Source organism: Delphinapterus leucas, chromosome 15 (genome assembly GCF_059928025.1).
Source record: "Delphinapterus leucas isolate spDelLeu-1000000601 "Yukka" chromosome 15, BTC_Dleu_Yukka2, whole genome shotgun sequence".
Taxonomy (NCBI): domain Eukaryota; kingdom Metazoa; phylum Chordata; class Mammalia; order Artiodactyla; family Monodontidae; genus Delphinapterus; species Delphinapterus leucas.
Window position 1 is genome coordinate 80,906,269 of NC_143143.1, and position 21,457 is coordinate 80,927,725.

At 44.0% G+C, this 21,457-nt stretch overlaps 1 protein-coding gene across 3 annotated transcripts in view; it reads left to right on the forward strand.

Moving 5' to 3' along the window:
- DOK5 (docking protein 5) overlaps positions 1-21,457 on the forward strand; it is a 164,021-nt gene that overhangs the window by 108,132 nt on the left and 34,432 nt on the right. For 2 of the 3 annotated variants that reach the window (XM_022597744.2, XM_022597746.3), the window contains exon 6: positions 3,966-4,101. In XM_022597744.2, coding sequence (XP_022453452.1) covers positions 3,966-4,101 — 136 coding nt within the window. Of the gene's footprint in view, positions 1-3,965; positions 4,102-15,579; position 21,457 lie in introns of those variants that run through there. The other variant, XM_089897086.1, reaches the window with a different exon arrangement.

The following is a 21,457-nucleotide window of genomic DNA, read 5'->3' on the forward strand; positions in this document are numbered from 1 at the left end:
AAAGTCAGTGGGTAAAGAGAAAGAAAGGAATCAGGACCATTAAAAGTCAAGACTTGAAGGGAATTCCCTAGCAGTTCGGTGGTTAGGACTCAGTGCTTTCACTGCCGTGGGCCTGGGTTAAATCCCTGGTTGGGGAACTAAGATCCTGCAAGCTGCATGGTGTGGCCAAAATGAAAAACGTCAAGACTGTGTATTTGCAAGTCTGTGATAGATGAACCCATTAGAACGTCTTTGCTCTGTGTTGTGTTTTCTCCAGAGATGTGAAGCAGACGTAGCCGTATTAGGTTATGTAAGACCATTACCCCTTTGATGTGCTTTTTTTTTTTACTTCCTTTCCTTTCCTTTCCTTTTTTCTTTTTTCCCCTATTTTCTTCTTACTTGCCTTGGGAAGTTGGCCCATTATATTATTTTGCCAAAGGCCTCTAATAACATTTTAAATGGCTTGTAAAGCTGCTTATGAAACAGCACCAGGGACTTCCCTGCTGGCGTGATGGTTAAGAATCCACCTGCCAATGCAGGGGACAAGGGTTCGAGCCCTGCTCCGGGAGGATCCAACGTGCCGCAGAACAACTAAGCCCGTGTGCCACAACTACTGAGCCCGCGAGCCACAACTACTGAAGCCCGCGCACCTAGAGCCTGTGCTCTGCAACAAGAGAAGCCACCGCAATGAGAAGCCCACGCACCGCAACGAAGAGTAGCCCCCGCTAGACACAACTAGAGAAAACCCGCACACAGCAACGAAGACCCAACGTAGCCAAAAATAACTAAATAAATTTATAGAAACAGCACCAAACAAGTCTGTTGGGTTGAGGGGCATGAATGAAATAAAAGAACTCGTGGGTAGAGGTTAGAAGAGACTGTATGGAAGAGCATCTGAGGTCAATTTTGTACATTCTCCACGCTCTCTGGGTTGCTGCTGTCCCACTGAAGGGCATATACCTTTGAACAGTATGGATGAAAGTCCCAACAATTAGGCAAACCAAAGGCCTAATTCCTGTTCTGTTTAGAGCTCTTTAGTGCATGTTTGTGCCTTTAACGCAAACTGGCGGCCTCTTGGCCAGATCTGGTCCTTAGAGGCATTTTGGCTCCCACAGCTTAAACAAAAAAAACCAAAGGAAAAAGTTGCCAACATTAACAGGTTATTTCATATAAAAATCAAAAGTTCTGATTCCTCTTAGACAATCAGAAGTGTGGCTACATTGGGCTCGTATTTCCCCATTTAAATGTGACCAGGGCTGACTGGTGGCCGGTGTCCATCAGCTTCGCTCCCTCTGTGTGGCTGTGTGTTGCAGTGGTCTGAGCATCTCTATCCGCTCACGTTCTTTGTCTGAACCCTGATGGAATTTGAGGTTGTGACTCCTGGCTCTTTCTGTAAGTGGTAAGTGTGTATGTGTGAGTGTGTGTATGTGTGTGAGTGTCTGTGTCTTTCAGATCTTTAGGTGGAGGCAGGGAAAGTCTGTGTACTTTCAAGAAGAATACTTGATACTCTGTTTTGATTTAGTTTGTTTCTGATCACAGTAATCATTTAGAGAGTCAAATGTCATTAAAGGATGGTTGTGGCTTTGTTATGTTAACCAAAAGCAGACATTGGTAAAAGAGTGATTTTCAAAGAGTAGGTTTCACCAGTTAGTGAGTCATAATGTAAATTAAGCACTTCACCACTGGTATTAAAATATATAATAGAGGGGCTTCCCTGGTGGCGCAGTGGTTAAGAGCCCGCCTGCCGATGCAGGGCCGATGCAGGGGACACGGGTTTGTGTCCCGGTCCAGGAAGATCCCACATGCTGCGGAGCGGCTGGGCCCGTGAGCCATGGCCGCTGAGCCTGCGCGTCCGGAGCCTGTGCTTCGCAACAGCAGAGGCCACAGCAGTGAGAGGCCTGCGTACTACACACACACACACACACACACACACACACACACACACAAATATATATATATATAATAGAAAATATTAACATATTATAAATTGATGTTAGATAAATAGCTAAATAATAACTAGGTGGTAGATAAATAGATCAACAGATGTACTAGGTCACAATCTAAGCTATACTTATTATTGCGGGTTGCCGTTACAAAAACCTTAAAAGCCACTAGATTGTCAAGTTTTAGAAACACAGCTGCAGGGTTTGCTATGAATCAGTTTTCCTACAAATGTTTCCCAGTAACAGGTACTTTCATCCTTTCTGGAACCAAGGTTGGCATCTAAGTAAGTAAAAATGACCTCTGCCCTAGAGGAAACAGAAGACCACCTCTTCCTCTTTAATAATTGATTGAGGTTACCCTCCTCTTAACAAATTATATTTCCATATTTGATGGGAAAAAAAAGCGGTGTGAAAAAATGAAAACCTTGCGGAATTAGGTGCCAAGTAGCAGAGTCAAATTTGTATGGTGGATCAAATAAAGAGGGGATAGCAGTGAGGACTGAAGTATTTTAGGAAGTCTTCAGGAAGGAAATGGGACTTGAGTAAATATGCTTTGAATTTTAGTTTTTAGTTCTTCCTTGGATTAGGATGACTCAATAATTAAAATCACTTGATCAACCTCATAAGCTAGTTCTTTATATTAGCTGGTTGAAAGAGCCTTCTGGTTTTTCTCTTCTTACATGGTCCATATTAGTGAAATTCAAGCGAGGCAGGTTTTGACCAATTAACGTATGCTATGCTATATGTGCTGAAAATTGCCATATGGCCGTGGTATTGAGCCAACTGTGGGAAAGAAGGATAAGTCTTCCTTTCTTATTGCACTAACTGCATAGACTGGAATAGATAAAATATTTAACAGGTTTGGGTTGAAAATTTGCTTGGTTTCCATGCTGTGTTAAAAAGTTCTTTAGGTGTGAGCCTCTAGATGTGAGCAAAACTCAGGCATTAAGGCCAGTATTCAGTTTTTCAGCAAGAGATTCTGAGGTGGAAGGAGTGGAATTGTATTTTAGAATAATTAAGTAATTATTAATAATTATAAATAATGTAATAATTAAATATTGTTCTTTAAAACAAAAACAACCTCTTAGTTTATCTTTGATATACGTATGTATCAAAATCAGAACTTTAAAAAATATCCTTTTAAAAATTATCCTTGATAATAGGATTTTGTCCAAGTCTTTAAAAATATTTAGAGTAATGAAATATATTTATTAATTATATATAACACACTATACATATATATATACGTATATGTATGTGTGTGTGTGTGCGTGTATATATAGTAGTTAAAACACATTTATTTGGTTCTTGCCTAATTATGTGTACCTATCTTCCATTATTAATATAATTCATTTTTTAACAGTCTGAGGTAGAAATGATCCTCTTCTTAATCCTTAACATTAATGTTGAAACCCATCTAGCTTTCCTTGAGTAACTTCTCTTATGTTCCACACATTAATTCAGCAAAGTTATGTTCATTTAAAAAAAAAACCTCTTAGCTGTGTTTGGTTCATCTCATGGAGTGAACACCTAGAGAAAAATTTGATCTGTGATTTGGGAAAGCATAGTTGCCTTTGGGAACGAAATCATTCTTCAAGCCATTGTCTGTAAGGAAGGTTACAGACCTTAAAAGCCTTCATAGAATCCTTCTTTTACCTCTGAGCTACATGGCGCCGTTTCTGATGAGTTTCTGACTCACGGACTGTGATGGGAAGGCCGTAGCACAGGTGTCCTCTTTGAGAGTCATACAGGAAGTGGAGGGATTATACTAAGAATCCAGAAACAGCTTATTAACCTTCTATGACAAAACCTTCAGGACAAAAAACATTGGGCACCATTTTGGTTTAGAGTAATTGGTTCCCTGTCCTTATTAATACCAATTCATCGGACACTTTGATTCTAGTTAACTCTGTTTAGCACATGTGAGCAAGAATCCTAATCTCATACAAAATAAATGAGCCTCGTATCAGACTATTCTAGGCTTTAGGTGCATTGAACTTGTAGGAGCTGGTTTTCAGAAGCTCTCTGTCTTTGTTTTCACAGGATGTGTGAGACTGGTGAAGGGCTGTTTATCTTTCAGACGCGAGATGGGGAGGCCATCTACCAGAAAGTCCACTCTGCTGCCTTGGCCATAGCCGAGCAGCATGAGCGCTTGCTACAGAGCGTGAAAAATTCAATGGTACGTGTGGAATTTCTTGCTTATGACCCAGTGTATGCCGCTGTAGAATTTAGTCTTGGAATCTTCGTGCTGAAAATATGGTCAGTATATTTTGGGGCAGAAGATTTACTCCTGTACTCAGCAATGTAGTACTTGGATTAAATGCCATCCTTGGAAAGCTCCAAAAGGCCACCTGGTAACACAGTAACTCTACACCGCCTCGTCATCTGCTTACCCACTTTTTGCCTCAGTTGTTACCTGTGTGTTTAATCAATGTGGGCTCCTACAACAAAATACCATAGACTGAGTGAGTCATAGAAAACAAATTTATTTATTTCTCACTGGGAGGTTGGGAAGTCCAAGATCAAGGTGCCGGCGGATTCCGGTGGGACCCGCTTCCTGGTTCATGGATGGCTGTCTTTTCACTGTGTCTCATATGGCAGAAAGGGTGAGAGATCTCTGTGGGGTCTCTTTTGTAAGAGCGCTAATGCCATTCATGATGGCTCTGCCCTCATGACCTAAGCATCTCCCATAGGCCCTGCCTTCTAATGCCATCACTTTGGGGGTTAAGATTTGAGCATATGAATTTGGGGGTGGGGGACACAATATTCAGTCCATTGCAGTGTGTGTGTATGTACATTAAAATCAATTTGGATATGTATGGACATCTATAGACACAGCTATGTGGGTTATCTATCTATAGATATATATAATATTTTTAACTGTAGCAGAAGTTGTGATTTCAAATGTCAGCAGAGGTCAGAGAGAAAATGAAGGTGAGAGAAGAGGGCTGAGAGGAAACTGGGGTGAAATATCAAAAGCTCAAGACCAGACAACTGTCGACATGAGATCGTGGTTTCCGTGTAGGAGAGTTCTTGACTTTTTCCAGATAAGTCAAGAATTTGACTGTTTATAGTATCTTCCCGTTTGTAACTGTTGGAAATTAATTCCAGCTGAAACCAACAACCAAAACCAGTAATGCTTTGTGGGACAAAGGAAACCTACCTGTAAGACTCCATCCTGCCCGCAGCCATGCATTTGCCATCTCTAGTGGATAAACCTTCATAGTCATCAACGTATAAAAACACTGCAAACGCAAATACACATGAGCGTACGTAAATGCTCTCCCAGAACCCCTACTCTTTTCATTGCTTAGTGCCAGGGACTGTGCGTTGTACAGACAATTATGATTCATGAGTTTCTTCTTTAAGAACAGTAAATTTACAAAATCCGAAATGAATGTACAACAGTTAAATAATGCAAATCATGCAGTGTGGCTGCAAACACATGCATAGAGATTCACATCTGGAAAGAAATCTGCAAAACCAAAAGGAACTGGGTTGGCATGGTAAGGTTAGGGCCGTTTGAAAAGTTATGATTTAACCATGTGGGGTGGTTGGATTTAAAGGTGGGAAAAGCATGTAGTATAATCTATCCCAAAGGATCCCCAGATTATTCCCGAACGACTTGTGCATGCAGCGCTCTGGGATTTTAGAGCAGGGATCAGCAAAACTTTAGTAAAGGGCGAGATAGTAATATTTTAGGCTTTGTGGTCAAAGATGGTTTCTGCCGCAGCTGTTTAACTTTGCCATTGTAAAGCAAAAGCGAGCAAAAGGAGAGAAGGAGGGAGGGAGGAGAATTCAAGTTGTTTTGAACTTACAGGGCAATGTCATTGCATTAAAGTTGTGCGCTACACAAGATGCCTTTAAAGGTCTGAAGAAGTTTTTTTAAGGTTACCTTTTTGTAAAGCCATCGATTAGCACACATCGTTATCTACTTGAAAAGCAGGTTCTGCACGCACATGTTTTTCCATTTACGCCTCCTCATTACTTCCACTAAAAATTAATCAGGAGTATGAGTAATTCGTTCAGATCATCCTTTTGCAGATTTAACTGGAATATAATGTTGTTTGCTCTTAATTTGCTGTATGCTTAACAAGCTCTATAAAATGAATGATTTTAAAAGTAAACACATCCTGTTTTAGATGGAAATGAGTAAGCTTCAAAATGGGATCTGAATCTCAAGGAAGTTAAACCGGGGATTGTGAAATGCTTAAAAATCAACATCCTTCAATCCATCTCTGATTAGGGGAGAAAAGAGATACTGTGCTAAAATGAAACAAATGAAGGTGATACTAAAGCCCCTAAGTTAGAGTTTTGCATTTTCTGGTCACTGGGAGTGGATCCACACGGATTGGCTCTATTCTTGACTAGGAATTGCCTTTATGCCACTACTGGCTTGCTTCTCTGAGATGGTCAAGGTCAAGAATGGAGAAAGATGGTGACGCTAACCTCATTATTCGGAAGCCCTACCCCACTGTTAGCTGCCACTAACTCCCAAGACAGAATGCTTCACTGTGGAACACATGACAGTTTGAAGTTGCAGCCTTGAGTGAAGGGGTTTGGATCAGACATATGACCTTGAATCCCAGAAGTCAGAAAGAGGAGACTTGTGGGTCAGATAGTAATAATAACTTTTATTTTATTATCATCATCATTATAGTCATTATTGCGGTAGGCTGAACAATAGCTCCCCCAAATCTTTCCCACCTTAATCCCTGGAACCTGTGGACATTACCTTATATGGCAGAAGGGACTTTGCAGATGTGATTAAGTTAAAGCTCTTGAGATGGGGAGATTGTCCTGGATTATCCAGGTGGGCCCAGTGTCATCACAAGGTCCTTGTAAGAAGGAAGCCAGAGGAGTGAGAGCCAGATGGAAGGTGATGTGGCGATGGAAGCAGAGGGACACACAGAGATTTTTGAAGGGTCTGTGCTGATGGTTTGAAGGTAGAAAGAGATGTGACCCAAAGGATATAGGTGGCCTCTAGAAACTAGAAAAAGCAAGGAAATGGATTCCCCCCTGGAACCTCCAAAAGGAACCAGCCCAGCTGACACCTTGACTTTAGCACAGTGAATCTGATTTCAGACCTCTGGCCTCCAGAGCCGTAAGGGGATAAATTTGTGTGGTTGTATGCCACCAGTGTTGTGGGAATTTGTTACGACAGCTATAGGTAACGACTACAATAATAATATCAAAAATAATAAAAATGTATCGTGTCTCTACTCTGTAGCAGACAATATTTTAAGGACTTTGTGTGTACTTTCTAACCCTCCCAATGACCCTTGGAGGGAGGGCCCAGCACCACCAGCTTGGAAGTAGTGGGGCTCCAATTTGGAGCAAGTGTGCTGGGATAACCCCACTTTACACTTTATCTCGGACTCAAGCCCCTAGACACGTTTTCTTTGCCCTGCATGAGATCAGGTCACTGCTGTTCTAAAAATTCCAAATTAACGGCTGACATTTAAAAGTTAAGGGGTTTCACATAAAACTCAGATTTCTGTAGTATCTTAGAAAGTGAAAAGGCCACACTGATCTCACACCCCCATGTGGCAACCATCGGATATGCCTGGTGGTGCCTTCCCTCTTTAGGTAGAATGGGGATCTTCAGTTCTCCACAGTCCCTACCACTCTCCATTGTCACTCAGCAAGTGGTCCTTCTCTGGGCATTTGCTAGCCATGCTGTGGCCAATTGATGTCCTGCCTATGTTACATGTATAAGTTTTCTGTTGCTGTGTAACAAAGTGCCACAAACTGTGCACCCTAAAACAACACACATATGTTATCTCATAGTTGCCATGGGTCAAGAATGTTGGCATGGCTTACATGGGCCCCCAGGTTCAGATTCTCACAAGGCTGAGGTACTCTAGTCTCATCTTAAGGTTAGACTGGGGAACGACCCACTCACAAGCTCACAGTGGTTGTTAGTGGAAGTCAGTTCCTTAGGGCTGCAGGATCAAGGGCCTCAGTTTCTTGTTGGCTAGTGGATGGAGGCCATCCTTAGCTCCCAGGGACCACCCTCAGCTTCTTGTCATGTGGGCTTCCCAACATAGCCACTTGCTTCATCAAAGCCAGCAAGACCACAATCCTATGTATCCTAACCATGGTCGTGACATCCCATCATCCCGTCAGAGGCTATTGGTTGGAAGCAAGTCACAAGTCCTTCCCACAGTCACGAGAGAGAGGGGACCACACAAGGGTGTGCGCACCTAGAGGAGGAGATCAGGGGGCCACCTTAGTGTCTGTCCCCATACCATGCAAACTTCTGGAATAATGTTTATTTAGTGCTTTGATTTTACCTTTTAAGTATGTTTCCTGCTTTATGGCGTGTTGCTAATAATGCCATTTATTTATGAAGCATCTGCTAAATGCCAGGCTCTTTAGCAACAACAACCGTACCACTTATCAAGCCAGGCACTTTACTCGCTTTTTCTCTAATCACCACGATATCTCTGTGAAGTAGACTTATTCATTCGTTCTCATTTATTAGTTCCTTCAAATATGTTTATTGTGGACATAATATGCTGTAGGATATAGCGGTAATTGACAGGTAAAGCCTATGATCCCATGGGTCTTATAATTCAAGGGAGTATTATTCATGACCCTTGACCTGGAAGGAATCACTCTCCAGATCTTATAGACGAGAAAACAGATGCTCACAGTGGTTAAGTCACTTGCCCACAGCCATAGAGCTCATTACTGTTGGAGCCAGAAATGCAGGATCCTTTTATTTGGTTGCTAAACCTCTACCTCTGGCCACAATGCCTTACTCCCCAGAAGGGTTTTAAAGCCCTTCTGTTTCTTTTATATCCGCACTGAGAACTGTCTTGGCATTTTCAGATTACCCTGAATATCAGAATACCTTTCAGAAATACATATCAACTCAGAGTATATGTTAAAAAATTACTGTTATAAGAAATCTCGTTTCTTTTGGTACTTTTGGGACCAGATAGCAATCATGTTTCTCATAATTCTTCCTCCACCCCCTCTCCTTTTAAATTCAGTGTATTATGATTCATTCTAAACGGGGTGTAGAAGAGGGTGGGCGGGCCTGAGGTATTAGGGGAAGGACTAACTGTTGAATGAGATGGAGCCACAGGAACTCTTTGCTCACAAGCTGCGAGCTGCCTTGCTGGAGCAGCTACAGGGAAACTCTGCCGGGACAGTTTGGGACTCCCCCGAGCAGCCAGCTATTTTTGCCACCTTGGAGATCAGTGTCTATAACAGAGTCTAATTTTGGAACAAGGAGTGGCAGTGTGGGGATGTTCCTCATTCCACGACCGGGCCTGTCATTTTTAGAATTTCCTTCAAGGCGAGAGTGACAAGGTGGAGAATGATGGCAATTTAGCAGCTCCCTTGGGGGCCGCAGGGCCGGGCTCCACTGGGGGTGACATTCAGGCCCCAGGGTGACGTCTCCCCCATCCTCTGCAGTCCTGACTGTGCTCCCACGTTTGAGAGTTTAATCTGAGCTCTTTCTGTGTCCCCTCTTTTTTGTTGTTGTTTAATTGATTTACTTCCAGACTTGGTTTTGCAAATAAAATTTGTTAATGAATTTGTAGAATTCAAGAGGAACTCTTCTACAGTTCTGCAAACCAAAGTAATTTATATTCAACCTAATTTTAAAAATGATAGTGTACACTTTTTTTTTTAATATAGAGAGCATCAAAGAAAGCATAGAATCAATTTCACTACTACTCAGACTGAAAAAGACCCACACCTGCTGGGATTTTATGTGTAGAAACAGCCTTCTCACAACTGTGTCCCCACTCATCCACCCACAAAAAAATCAGTTTTTACCTCTTCTGTTTATGAGCTCTAGTTAATTGCGTTAACTTACAGATTTTTTTTTTTTAGTATACTACTTAAAGCAGTTATCAACTTTTTTTCACTCCTGAATATCCACTCCCTTTCCATAGCTTGGTATATTAATTATAATTCAAAAATCTTTTACTGAACATCTATCTACTGCTTGCAAACTAGATCTTTGCAAAGATGTAAAAATTTTTTTTTGCATCTTAAGGAGCTTGAAATTTAGATAAGAAGTTATGATTTAAACCCTTCAAAACATGCAACAGTATAATCCTGATTCAATTTGCTCTGGTGCCCTTTAGAGGGCAATTTGTCCCTGTTGATCAAAATTCAATTCGCATGTCTCTTTACTCAGCAATAGTACATCTAGGAATTTACTCTAAAAATGTACTACCAGAAGCAAAGCTGATGTGGACACAAATGGAGGGAGTTATTCCTTTTTGCTTACATTCTGCTGTTTTACAAACATTTGCTAAGCCCTGCTGTCCGCAGGGTGCTGGGGAAGTGATTGAAGAAGATGAAGTTCCCGTTCTTGGGGAGCTTGTGTGTAATAGCAGAGATATCAGCCAAAGGGGATAATTAGATAAGTTATGGCACATGATGTAACAGGAACTAGATGAGGCAGCTGAATAGGGTCACATTTGGTACTATCGAACTTGTGTGAAGCACATGGATGAAGAAGAGGCAGGACAGTAGGCAGAGTCCGACGCGCACTCACACGTGCTTTGTCAGCACAGAGAGTGAACTTCCGGCGGGGTACAAACGTACTGGCTAATGTTGGTTACCTTTGGGGAGCGGGACTGGGGTTTGAGGGTCTGAGAAGGGGCTTTTATATTTCTCTGTATGTTTTTCTCTTCCATTAATTTTTTTTCTTTCTTTTTTTTTTTTGTGTTACGCGTGCCTCTCACTGCTGTGGCCTCTCCCGTTGCGGAGCACAGGCTCCGGACGCGCAGGCTCAGCGGCCATGGCTCACGGGCCCAGCCGCTCCGCGGCGTGTGGGATCTTCCCAGACCGGGGCACGAACCCGTGTCCCCTACATCGGCAGGCGGACTCTCAACCACTGCGCCACCAGGGAAGCCCTTGAATAGACAATTTTATGAGCATAGAGAAAAAGGAAAATGAAGCCGGAATCCCAAACCCCATTCCCTCCCAGTGCCAAAACAAGGCACAGGTTCCAAGCAAGTCTTCTCTGAGAGGCTGGGGAAAATAGTCCCAGAGGTTATTAATTTCAGTGTACAGGTGGGGAGAGGGTTTCCTCGGTAAGGAGTTGTAAAAAGTTACCAGAAGCAAAGGGAAGGATGATTCTATTTTATGCATATGGCTGAGAATTCAAATGGCTCCGAGTAAATTGATGCAAATCACTTTCATTCCCCATGCAAGTAACCATTTGAGCACATCTGGTGCTCAGCAAGATGCTGTATTTGGAAATTTGGCCCCAAATGGTTGATTCCACTAACAGTCTGCTTTATCAAAGCTGCAGGCGACAGTGGAGGCATTGTCTCAGCCAGAGTTCTGCTCACCAAGCAGCGTCTGCTGCATTTTTTCCCTTAGCAAACTTTCTCTCCTGCTCACTTTTTCTTTTCTGTCTCTGTGTGTGTGTGTGTGTGTGTTTGTAACATTCAAAAGTAAGCCTCTGCTCGCTCTATTTCCTTGACAGTTCAATAATATTCTGTGATAGCTCGGTAACACTTTGATGATACGAATACCCATCACTTTTGCTGTAAATGTCAGAACAAGGGAAAGGAGCTGGGGAAAAAGTGAAGACAGCTCTTTGGGTGGTTCCTGCCAAGCATCTGTCGGAGCTGGATTCGGCAGCCCAGAAGCGCGGGTTTCATGAGAAAGCCGAGGGTGGCCACCTGTTTGGCAGATGGTTGATTTTCACTTGAGCAGAGGCCCCTGGGACAGTGAGGGTTCCAAGGGCTGGGAGAATCACTGGGAGATTCTACTCCCCAGGATTCCGTGGGTGTTCCCATCTCCTTGCACCTCCTTCGACTGTTTGCCATTTCTCTAAGCTTTGAAAATTTTATTTCTAAAATAAAATTTATTTCCAAAATTCAGATGCCTTTTATCACTATGAACAGAACATGAGCCCATCCTTTAAGGTCTTCATGACATCTTCTGTGCTTTCCTGAGACATACACAGGATTCTGATATGAACTTTAGCTCTACAGTAGGAGGCCAGGTCTTACATCCTGCTGGGCATCTTTACCAGCTCAGTGTCCTTGGGCGGGTCACTTCCCCACCTGTAGTGTTTGTTCCCCTTCCTGTGAAAGAGGAGGTTGTATTAGTACATACCTTACTGGGTGGCATAATGCCTGTGGTTTCCTGACATCGTGTCTGGCACTTACTAAATCCAAGTCCACCTGTGTTGTTAATGTTGACTTGGGAGTTAGAGAGGATACGATGGCAAGGGGATGGAAGATGAGGGAGGTTTCTCATCCACTTATGGATTCATCTCTTCAGTCAAGTCAGCCAGTGTGTCCATCAGTGACTCAGTTATTCAGCCACTTTTTATTAAGTGCCGTCATACGAATCACACCAGACACTAGGTATATGAGCATAGATGTGGCATCTTCTCCACCACGGGAAAGAGAGCTCTGCTTATGGGAGGGTCTGCTCTCTTTTGTAGAGGACGGGACACCATTGTGCAGGCAGACGGTGACGTGACCTAAGCTGGGCTTTAAACTAGCTCTCTGGCCATTTACTGTAAAATCCTGGGGGAAACAGAGGTTCTGTGTTTTATTTAAGTTTCCAGCCCCCAGCAGAGTGCATGCCTTGTAAATGATGCCCGGAGTATATAAATGCGTGGAATGAGGGAGTGAATGAACCAAAGAACGCCAAGTGCAGAATTCACTGAAAGGGGTGAGGGGAGGCAGGGACGCAGGCAGGGAGAGCGTGAACGGAAAACTGAGTTCGGAGGCTTCGTCTAATTGAGGGATAATTAAAGTTGGAATGAGCAGCTCCATCTGGCTCGACGCTGAGTGTCTGCATGCTTTATTTTGTTAAATTTTCACAACTATCCTTGGAGATCGGGATTGGTTTTTTGAATCCTATTTAATTTATTTTTACACAAACACATGTATGGAAATTTTAACTAACTGCAAAAATATAACCGTATAGAAGATGATTTGTGCTCTATTTTTTCCCTTTTATTATTGGTTTGCACGCCTCTTTCCCCTCTTTAGCAACTCCTAAAACTTAAAAGTGTGCACTTATCTTTCCATGTTTTCCTCCGTACCCATATAATCCTACACAGAAATCGACATCTACATACACACAGAGGTGGATAGACACACATAGATACCTACACAAGATATGGGTATTTGGGGGTCATTGTTGATTTTACAAAATCATGATCATATTACACATTTGAAGAAACTACCCCCCTGGTATTCTCATTCAACAGTAAATATCTCACGGGAGTAGTTTAAAGTCATGTAGCCTAGGTCTGATTCAGGGGTTGGCAAACTATGGCTGATGAGCAAAATCTAGCCTGTGCTTGTTTTTGTAAGTACAGTTTTATTAGAACACTGCTACACCCAATCCATTTTTACATTGTTATGGCTGCTTTCACATGGAAATAAAAGAGGGGGTTCATTGGCACCATAGACTGGATGGCCTGCAGAGCCGAAGACATTTAACATTTGGCCCTTGACAGAAAAGTTTGCCAACCTTGGTCTCATTTATTCTTTTTAATGGTATGCATTTTATTGGCAATATTAGGTCCATTTCACAGAGGGAGAAATTGAGGCTCCATGGCTTACAGTCAGTAAGTGAAGAGCCAGGACAGGAACGTAAAGCCCAGGGTGTGAGTCAGTGGGAGCTGAAAGGAAGGAGGAAATGTGGGAGACTTTGGAGGTAGAAGAGAGAATGTCTAGGGCCTGAGTGTGTGTCTGTGGTGTGGGCGGTGATGAGCTGAGGGAGCAGAAAAGGTAGGCACTAAGCCACACGTGGATGGGCTCCACCTCCAGGGTTTCGGCAGGTGTGGGTGAGGCACTGGAATTTTTTTTTTTTGCGGTACTTGGGCTTCTCACTGTTGTGGCCTCTCCCGTTGCAGAGCACAGGCTCCGGACGCGCAGGCTCAGCGGCCATGGCTCACGGGCCCAGCCGCTCCGCGGCATGTGGGATCCTCCCAGACCGGGGCACGAACCCGCGTCCCCTGCATCAGCAGGTGGACTCTCAACCACTGCGCCACCAGGGAAGCCCCAGAGGCACTGGAATTTGAATGTCTAATAAGTTCTCAGGTGTTGCTGATGCTGGTCCAGGGACCACACTTTGAGAACTGTGGCTCTAAAGCGACTCTGAGATTCCAGCTCCTTGGTCCATGGAAGAAATGGCACTGGAGCTAGAGAGAGCACAGCATGGGACCGCGTGCTTTGATGCCCTTTATACATACAAAAATCCGCAGTAAGACTTAACACCGATCATTCAGTGAACATACATTGCGCTGAGAAAAGAGGTGTCAATGCAGCCATAATTCCCTCCTGGTCTAATTATATCGGACCTTAACCAGTCTTTACATGCATCTCAGCAGGATACGTTCACGGTGTTTCATGTGTTTATGGAAGCAAGAACATGTGGTTAAGCTCTCTCGCTGGAGAAAGCTAGATCCTTTCAAGAAATCACTCCTCTAACTGAAGTGGGAGCGCACCTGTCCAGTAGGTGGAGGAAAGGTGGGCGCAAGAGCCGCTCTGCAGACCTCTGTTCAGACAGGACGATATAGCTCCTGTCGTCAACCCAGAATGATTACAAAACTTGTTCAACAGCATTTGCATCTCGCTTCCAGAGGATTTGGTTACTGTCGCTTAGCGTAGCAATTAGCATTTTAAGCGGTTTGTATTGATTAAATGAACGTGCTTCATCAAGCAGAAAGAACCCTGAAGCACGCAGCAGATGTAGTTTATCTCAATGAATCACTCCCAGCACCAAACCTTACAAGCTTGCTAGAACTTTACAAGGGTGTTTGATAAACCTCAGAAATATAGATTTACCTCAAACTGGGTAAACAGATCACATACTACACAAACACATGCTGGGTTTTTATGTCTTTTTAAAAAAAGTATTGTCTAAGACTATTCTCTTTTAAGAGAGGCATTTGGTCTGGAATTTGTAGGAATAAACCTAACATTTTAAAGATTCTGTTCAAAACACGTTTACTATTCATGAGATAGTTGGAGTAATTCTCTCTGGTTAGAAATTTGAAATTAAGGTTAAGCTTCTTTGAGAGCTGTTTTCTACTCTCCTTTTAAATTCCCCTCGTTTTCATTTTCTAGTAAGTGTCATCTGGAGAGGATCAAGGGGCTTAGGGCTGGGGCTGGGGAGGGCCTATAAAACGACAGTGTGTGAAGTGGGAAGATCTTTCTTCTCTACAAGCCTGTTCTTGGAGGAGCCGGGGCACTTACACATATTGCTCAGTGCCTTATGCATAGTTTCAAAGTTCTTTAAACTAGTGCATGGATGGTATGCAATTGAGGAAAAGAGCTATGATTTCTTCGAAGATTTCAAAAAAAGGCTTTTGGATTAAAATATTTGATTCAGGGCTTCCCTGGTGGCGCAGTGGTTGAGAGTCCGCCTGCCGATGCAGGGGACGCAGGCTCGTGCCCCGGTCCGGGAGGATCCCACATGCCGTGGAGCGGCTGCACCCGTGAGCCATGGCCGCTGAGCCTGCGCGGCCGGAGCCTGTGCTCCGCGGTGGGAGGGGCCACAGCAGTGAGAGGCCCGCGTACCGCAAAAAAAAAAAAAAATAATAAAAAATAAATAAAATAAAATATTTGATTCACACATGATATAGAATTGTACAAAATGTTACCCAGTGTAAAATAAGTCTCTTTCCCATGCTTAATCATCTCAGGTCCCCAGTTTACTTCCTCGGAAGCAAACCCATGACCAGCTTCTTTTGCATCCTTCCGGAACGTCATCTCCCTTAATAGATATAAAGGTATCTATGTATTAATAAGTACATTCATTTTCTGAGTATCTACTTTGTGTCAGACCCTGTTCTAGGAAGCAGGAGTACAGCAGAGAACAAGAAACAGTCCTTGGGTTCAAAGAATGTACTCATTGTTATGGAGAATGAGACAGTCGTCAATAGATAATAAACATAAAACTGTATCAAGAGTTGGTGAATGCTGTGAAGGAGACTGCATTGTAAAGGACAGAGAATGAAGGAGGTTTGTTGCTCTGATAAGGTGATACTCTGGCAGAGAGAGGGGGGAAGCGAAGAGTGGAAATTTCTAAGGGCCAGTTATTGTTTTTACATATATGTGTATCTATTCTTTTTCAAATTCTTTTCCCATTTAGGTTATTACAGAGTATTGAGGAGAGTTCCCTGTACTATACAGTAGGTCCTAGTTGGTTATCTATTTTAAACATAGCAACATATAACATGTCAATCCCAAACTCCCTGTCTATCCCTTCCCCCATTCTTCCCCCTCTGCACCAGGTAACCATAAGTTCATTCTCTAAGTCTGTGAGTCTGTTTCTGTTTTGTAAATAAGTTTGTTTGTATCATTTTTCTTTTAGATTCCACATACAAGCGATATCATATGATACTTGTCTTTCTCTGTGTGACTTACTTCACTCAGTATGACAATCTCCAGGTCCATCCATGTTGCCGCAAATGGCATTTTTTCGTTCTTTTTAATGGCTGAGTAATATTCCTTTGTACACATGTACCACATCTGTTCCAGGCAGAGGGAACAGTAAGTGCACAGGCCCCAAGGCAGCTCTGTGCTTTGCATGTTCAAGTACAGAGCTGTGACTCTGAAGCAGATGAAATGAGAGGAGGGGTAGGAGGTGTTGTCTAGAAATAAGTAGGAGCCACGTCCTATATGACCTTTCATTCGTGGTCAAGAGTTTGGATTTTGCATGGGGTCAGTTGAGAGGTCATTGGAGGGTTCTGAGAAAAGCTGAGATAAGCTGGCTTTACTCTTGAAGGGGGCACTCTGGTAGCTGTTTGGGAAAGACTGGGGGTGGGTGAGGCGAGAGTACAAGTAAGAAGCAGAGTTGGGGAGTATTTCTGTCATCTGGGAATCCAGGTGAGTGCTAATGGTGTGGATCAGGTTGGTGGGGAGGGAGGTGGTGAAAAGTGGATTCTGGATACATCTTGAACAACAGGATTTGCTGATGGTTGAACTTTCTTGTAGGATAGAGAGGAAACAAGGTAGTCTCAAAGGTTTCTCTTCTTTAAACAGAGCAATGGGTTGAATGGAAGAACCATTTACCTAGAAGGGGAAGAGCTTTTGGGGAGGGAAGTGTGAGAAACGATGGTTCTGGTCTGTACATGTTAGATGAGAGATGCCTACTGGACATCTAGGTGGAAGCGGGGAGCAGCCTGTGAAATACAGGAGCCTGAGGTTTAGGGGAGAGATTGGAGCTACAGACATGCATTTGAGAATCATCAGAGTGTGGATAGACTGTCCCAGTGATGACGAGCTCTCCCCACCAACATACATAGATAAGGAATGGTGGCCCTTTGGTTTTAGAATTGTTTCATGTCACTTCATAAAGATCTACCCTTTTCTTTCTTTTTTCTTTTTGCGCTATGTGGGCCTCTCACTGTTGTGGCCTCTCCCGTTGCGGAGCACAGGCTTCGGACGCGCAGGCTCAGCGGCCATGGCTCACGGGCCCAGCCGCTCTGTGGCATGTGGGATCTTCCCGGACCGGGGCACGAACCCGTGTCCACTGCATCGGCAGGCGGACTCTCAACCACTGTGCCACCAGGGAAGCCCATATTCACGGAATTGTGAAAGCATCACTGCAGTCAACTCCAGAATATTTTCATCACCCCAGAAAGAAACCCATCTCCTTTAGGCATCATCCACCCAGCCTTAGGCAACCACCGATCTGCTTTCTCTGCATTTGCCTGTTCTGGACCTTGCATATAAACAGAATCATACACTATGTGGTCTTTTGTGACTGGCTTCTTTCACTCAGCATCAAGTTTTCAGCTTCATCCGTGTTGTAGCGTGTGTCAGGACTTCATTCTTTTTTATGGCAGTCCTTTTCTTTTTTATTTGTTTAGTTTTATTGTCTATCTCCTTAGGAAGGGATGTTCCATGAGAGAGGAGATTTTGAGGCTTAAACGCGGGGAGGGGTGTGTCCCGTGCCACACAGCTCATCTGGAGCCCAACCTGAACGGGAGCCCGGGTCTCCTACTCCATGGTCGGCTCCCTGCCACCCTCGGCAGCACAATGCTTTGTGTGTCCTTGAAACCCAATCAATTACATCCGTTGATTGATTATCTCAGGCCACTGGGCAGCGTCAGAACTCGCTCAGGCCGCTTAGGAAGAGACCTACGTGCATCCCTGTTGTTTAGGGGGAAAGTTTGAGTGCCGAAGTACAAGAAGGCATTTCTTTGACATTCACAGAGCCTTGCCTTTCTTCCCTGGCGGGATCTTGAGTAACACTGTTAGCAGAATGAATAAATGTGTAGAGCTGAACTCCCCCGCGTCGGACTGTCCTGACCGACTGTGCACACACACGCAAGCAGGTCTTTCCCCGAGGCCCTGCTTCTGCTCATCGCTTGAACGCAGAGTAGAATGATGCAGTCTTATTGTTTATTTTTTTAACATCTTTATTGGAGTATAATCGCTTTACAATGGTGTGTTAGTTTCTGCTGTATAACAAAGTGAATCAGCTATACATATATATGTCCCCATATCTCCTCCCTCTTGCGTCTCCCTCCCTCCCACCCTCCCTATCCCACCCCTCTAGGTGGTCACAAAGCACCGAGCTGATCTCCCTGTGCCATGCGGCTGCTTCCCACTAGCTAGCTATTTTACATCTGGTAGTGTGTATATGTCCATGCCATTCTCTCACTTCGTCCCAGCTTACCCTTCCCCCCTGCCCCGTGTCCTCAAGCCCATTCTCTACGTCTCCATCTTTAGAATGATGCCGTCTTATTAGCACGTTCCCCACAGCCCCTGAGAACCACGTTAGTTTAACCTGGACCTGGAGCTTCAGCAGGAATTCAGCTCTGGGCTAACAGTGCTTCTGATTTGCTGGGTTGATTAGGATTTATTCCCTGGGCAAGAGCTGGGTTCATTGGCTCATTTATCCATCCTCTATTTGTTCAGCCTTCAGGGGCCCCACATAGGTGTTGGGGACACAGAGATAAAAGATATAATCCCCACTTTCTTGGAGTGCATGGGCTACAGGAGGAGGTGGGCTAGTTTAGCTGCTGTCACAAAACAGTGAAATGATCAGAGTAAGAGCAGAGCTGTGGGATGTCTGCTAGAAGTACCTGGTGTCATGAAGGGGGAAGAGTCGTCAGGAGGTGATTCCTGAGCTGCCTCCTGAAGGGAAGGTAGGTGTTAGCCAGGTGAGGAGTGGGGGCAGCTCTCAGGCTGAGGGATCAAGGCAGTGGTGGGGAGCGGGGAGGCACCACAGGTGGGTGCCAATGGCAGGCCCCCCGCCATAGTGCGACCTGAGATGGGAAGGGTAGCAAGCTCAGAGGGGAAGGGTCACTTAAAGCAATAAAGAAGGATGAGGGCCAGCACAGGGAGATCAGCTCGCTGCTTTGTGACCACCTAGAGGGGTGGGATAGGGAGGGTGGGAGGGAGGGAGATGCAAGAGGGAGGAGATATGGGGACATATATATGTATAGCTGATTCACTTTGTTATACAGCAGAAACTAACGCACCATTGTAGAGCAATTATACTCCAATAAAGATGTTAAAAAAAAACAAAAATACGTCCATATAACGGAATACTATGTAGACATTAAAAATGCTGTTATAGGGCTTCCCTGGTGGCGCAGTGGTTGAGAGTCCGCCTGCCGATGCAGGGGACGCAGGTTCGTGCCCTGGTCCAGGAGGATCCCACGTGCCGCGGGGCGGCTGGGCCTGTGAGCCATGGCCGCTGGGCCTGTGCGTCTGGAGGCTGTGCTCCGCGGCGGGAGAGGCCACAGCGGTGAGAGGCCCGCATATCGCAAAAAAAAAAAAAAAAAAAAATGCTGTTGTAGAAATGCCAACATGCTAACAATACATTGTTCAGGTGAAGAAAATAAGTTATAAAAAAGATATGATATATTTGAAATAAAAAGAAGCATGAGGGCAGACACCTTCCAGCTAGACTCTTCACCACATGACTTCCTGAGTCTTCTCAATCTTCGAGAATTCAGACATTTTTGCATTGTTAAATAAGAAGACTTTTCTCAGTATACTTCTCCAAAGACAATTAAAATGTCTCTTTCATAAAATTAGATATTGTTTCAAAGGTTTAAGGAAGAAACAGAGAACCGGTTTTGTAATGTTCTCTATGACACATGACATTAGTGTCATTTTATTTTTGTTCCTAAATAAGCTTTCTAAAAATACAGTCAGATCATGCTGGGCTGCAGAAATATATTCACAGTAACATAGTGAGTAATTTGAATTTGACAGCTATTTCCCAAATATTTGCTTTATATTAAAATTTTTATTATATTAAATATAATCCCTTTACATTGAGAAAATCTTATAATCAGTACCTTGAGAATTCAGTTCTTTTCCTCCCTTTATTTTCTTGTATTATTGAGGTTGAATGTCACCAGAAGTCACTGGTAAATAGATTTTTTTGGTTTGTTTGGTTTTGGTTTTTGCTCTTAAACTTTTGAGACTTTTCGTTTCTGCAGAAATAGAGAAACAGCCACAGAACCTCTCTACTAGCTTTTGTTTTCAGCTTTTTGCCCTTTTGATTTAACAGGACATGTTTAGGAAGAAATGTCCCCATGAAACTAGTGCTATGTAATTCTACTTGGAGACTCATTTTGGTAATTGTGCTATTGTGATAAAGAATCCAATCCATCCCATGTAAATTTCTATTCACCTCCTGCCCATCCCACTAAGCTGTCTTCTCTTGGAATCTTCCCCCCGCCCCACCCCATGTGTTCGAACAGGCCATTGACTACCCCCCAAAGATCTGGGGCCTCACACTGTAACTTTCAGGATGGATACTCCTAGATGTTTGGTGCCAAAAGCTAGGACTTCCTCTTCATCCCTCAGTGTCTGGAATGAGGGTCAGGTGCTTGTAGGGGCAGACAAGGCTCTTTTTCTTATACTAGTGATAGAACCCAACTCAAATCAGCTTAAACGGAACAGAAATAATCGGCTTGTATAATTGAGAAGTCCCAGGCTAGTCTCGTGGTTCAGGTAGGATCCAGGGTCTCAGTGGAGCTTGTCGGGCCTCTCCCCTCCTTTTCTTGGCTGTCTCCTTTGGAATAGTGTCCAATGACTGGCATGTTCTCCCTTTATTGTTCCAAGATGGGCTCCAGGCCCATCTGCTGTCCTCTTAGCAACCCCACAAGAAAACTCAAACATTTAATTCAACGGGTATTTCTTGTGCATCTACCACGTTCCAGAAATAATCTAGACCCTGGGATTCAGCAACGAAAAAAAACAGTCAGAAAAACCCCTTAATTTACCTCTACCGATTCTCTCTTCCACAAAAGTCCTGATAAATGTCCCCAGGGATTGTGTCTTATTGGCCTGACGCAGGTCACCGGGTCACCCCTAGAATCAGTGGTGGGGTCTGACGGAAGTTGCCCCAAGGAAAATCAATGCACTGTTGCCAGCCGGCTGAAGAACGGATGCTGCTAAGTCAGTGAAACCGACAGGCGTCCACCACCACCGTGGGGCCGTACGCACTGATTGGCTGATGGGCCAGCTCGTGCTTCCGCAGCTCCCTGCGTGGAGCTTCCTGGGTCAGGTCTCTCGCGGCCCCGGGGTTGCTGACACACGCTCTCTGCC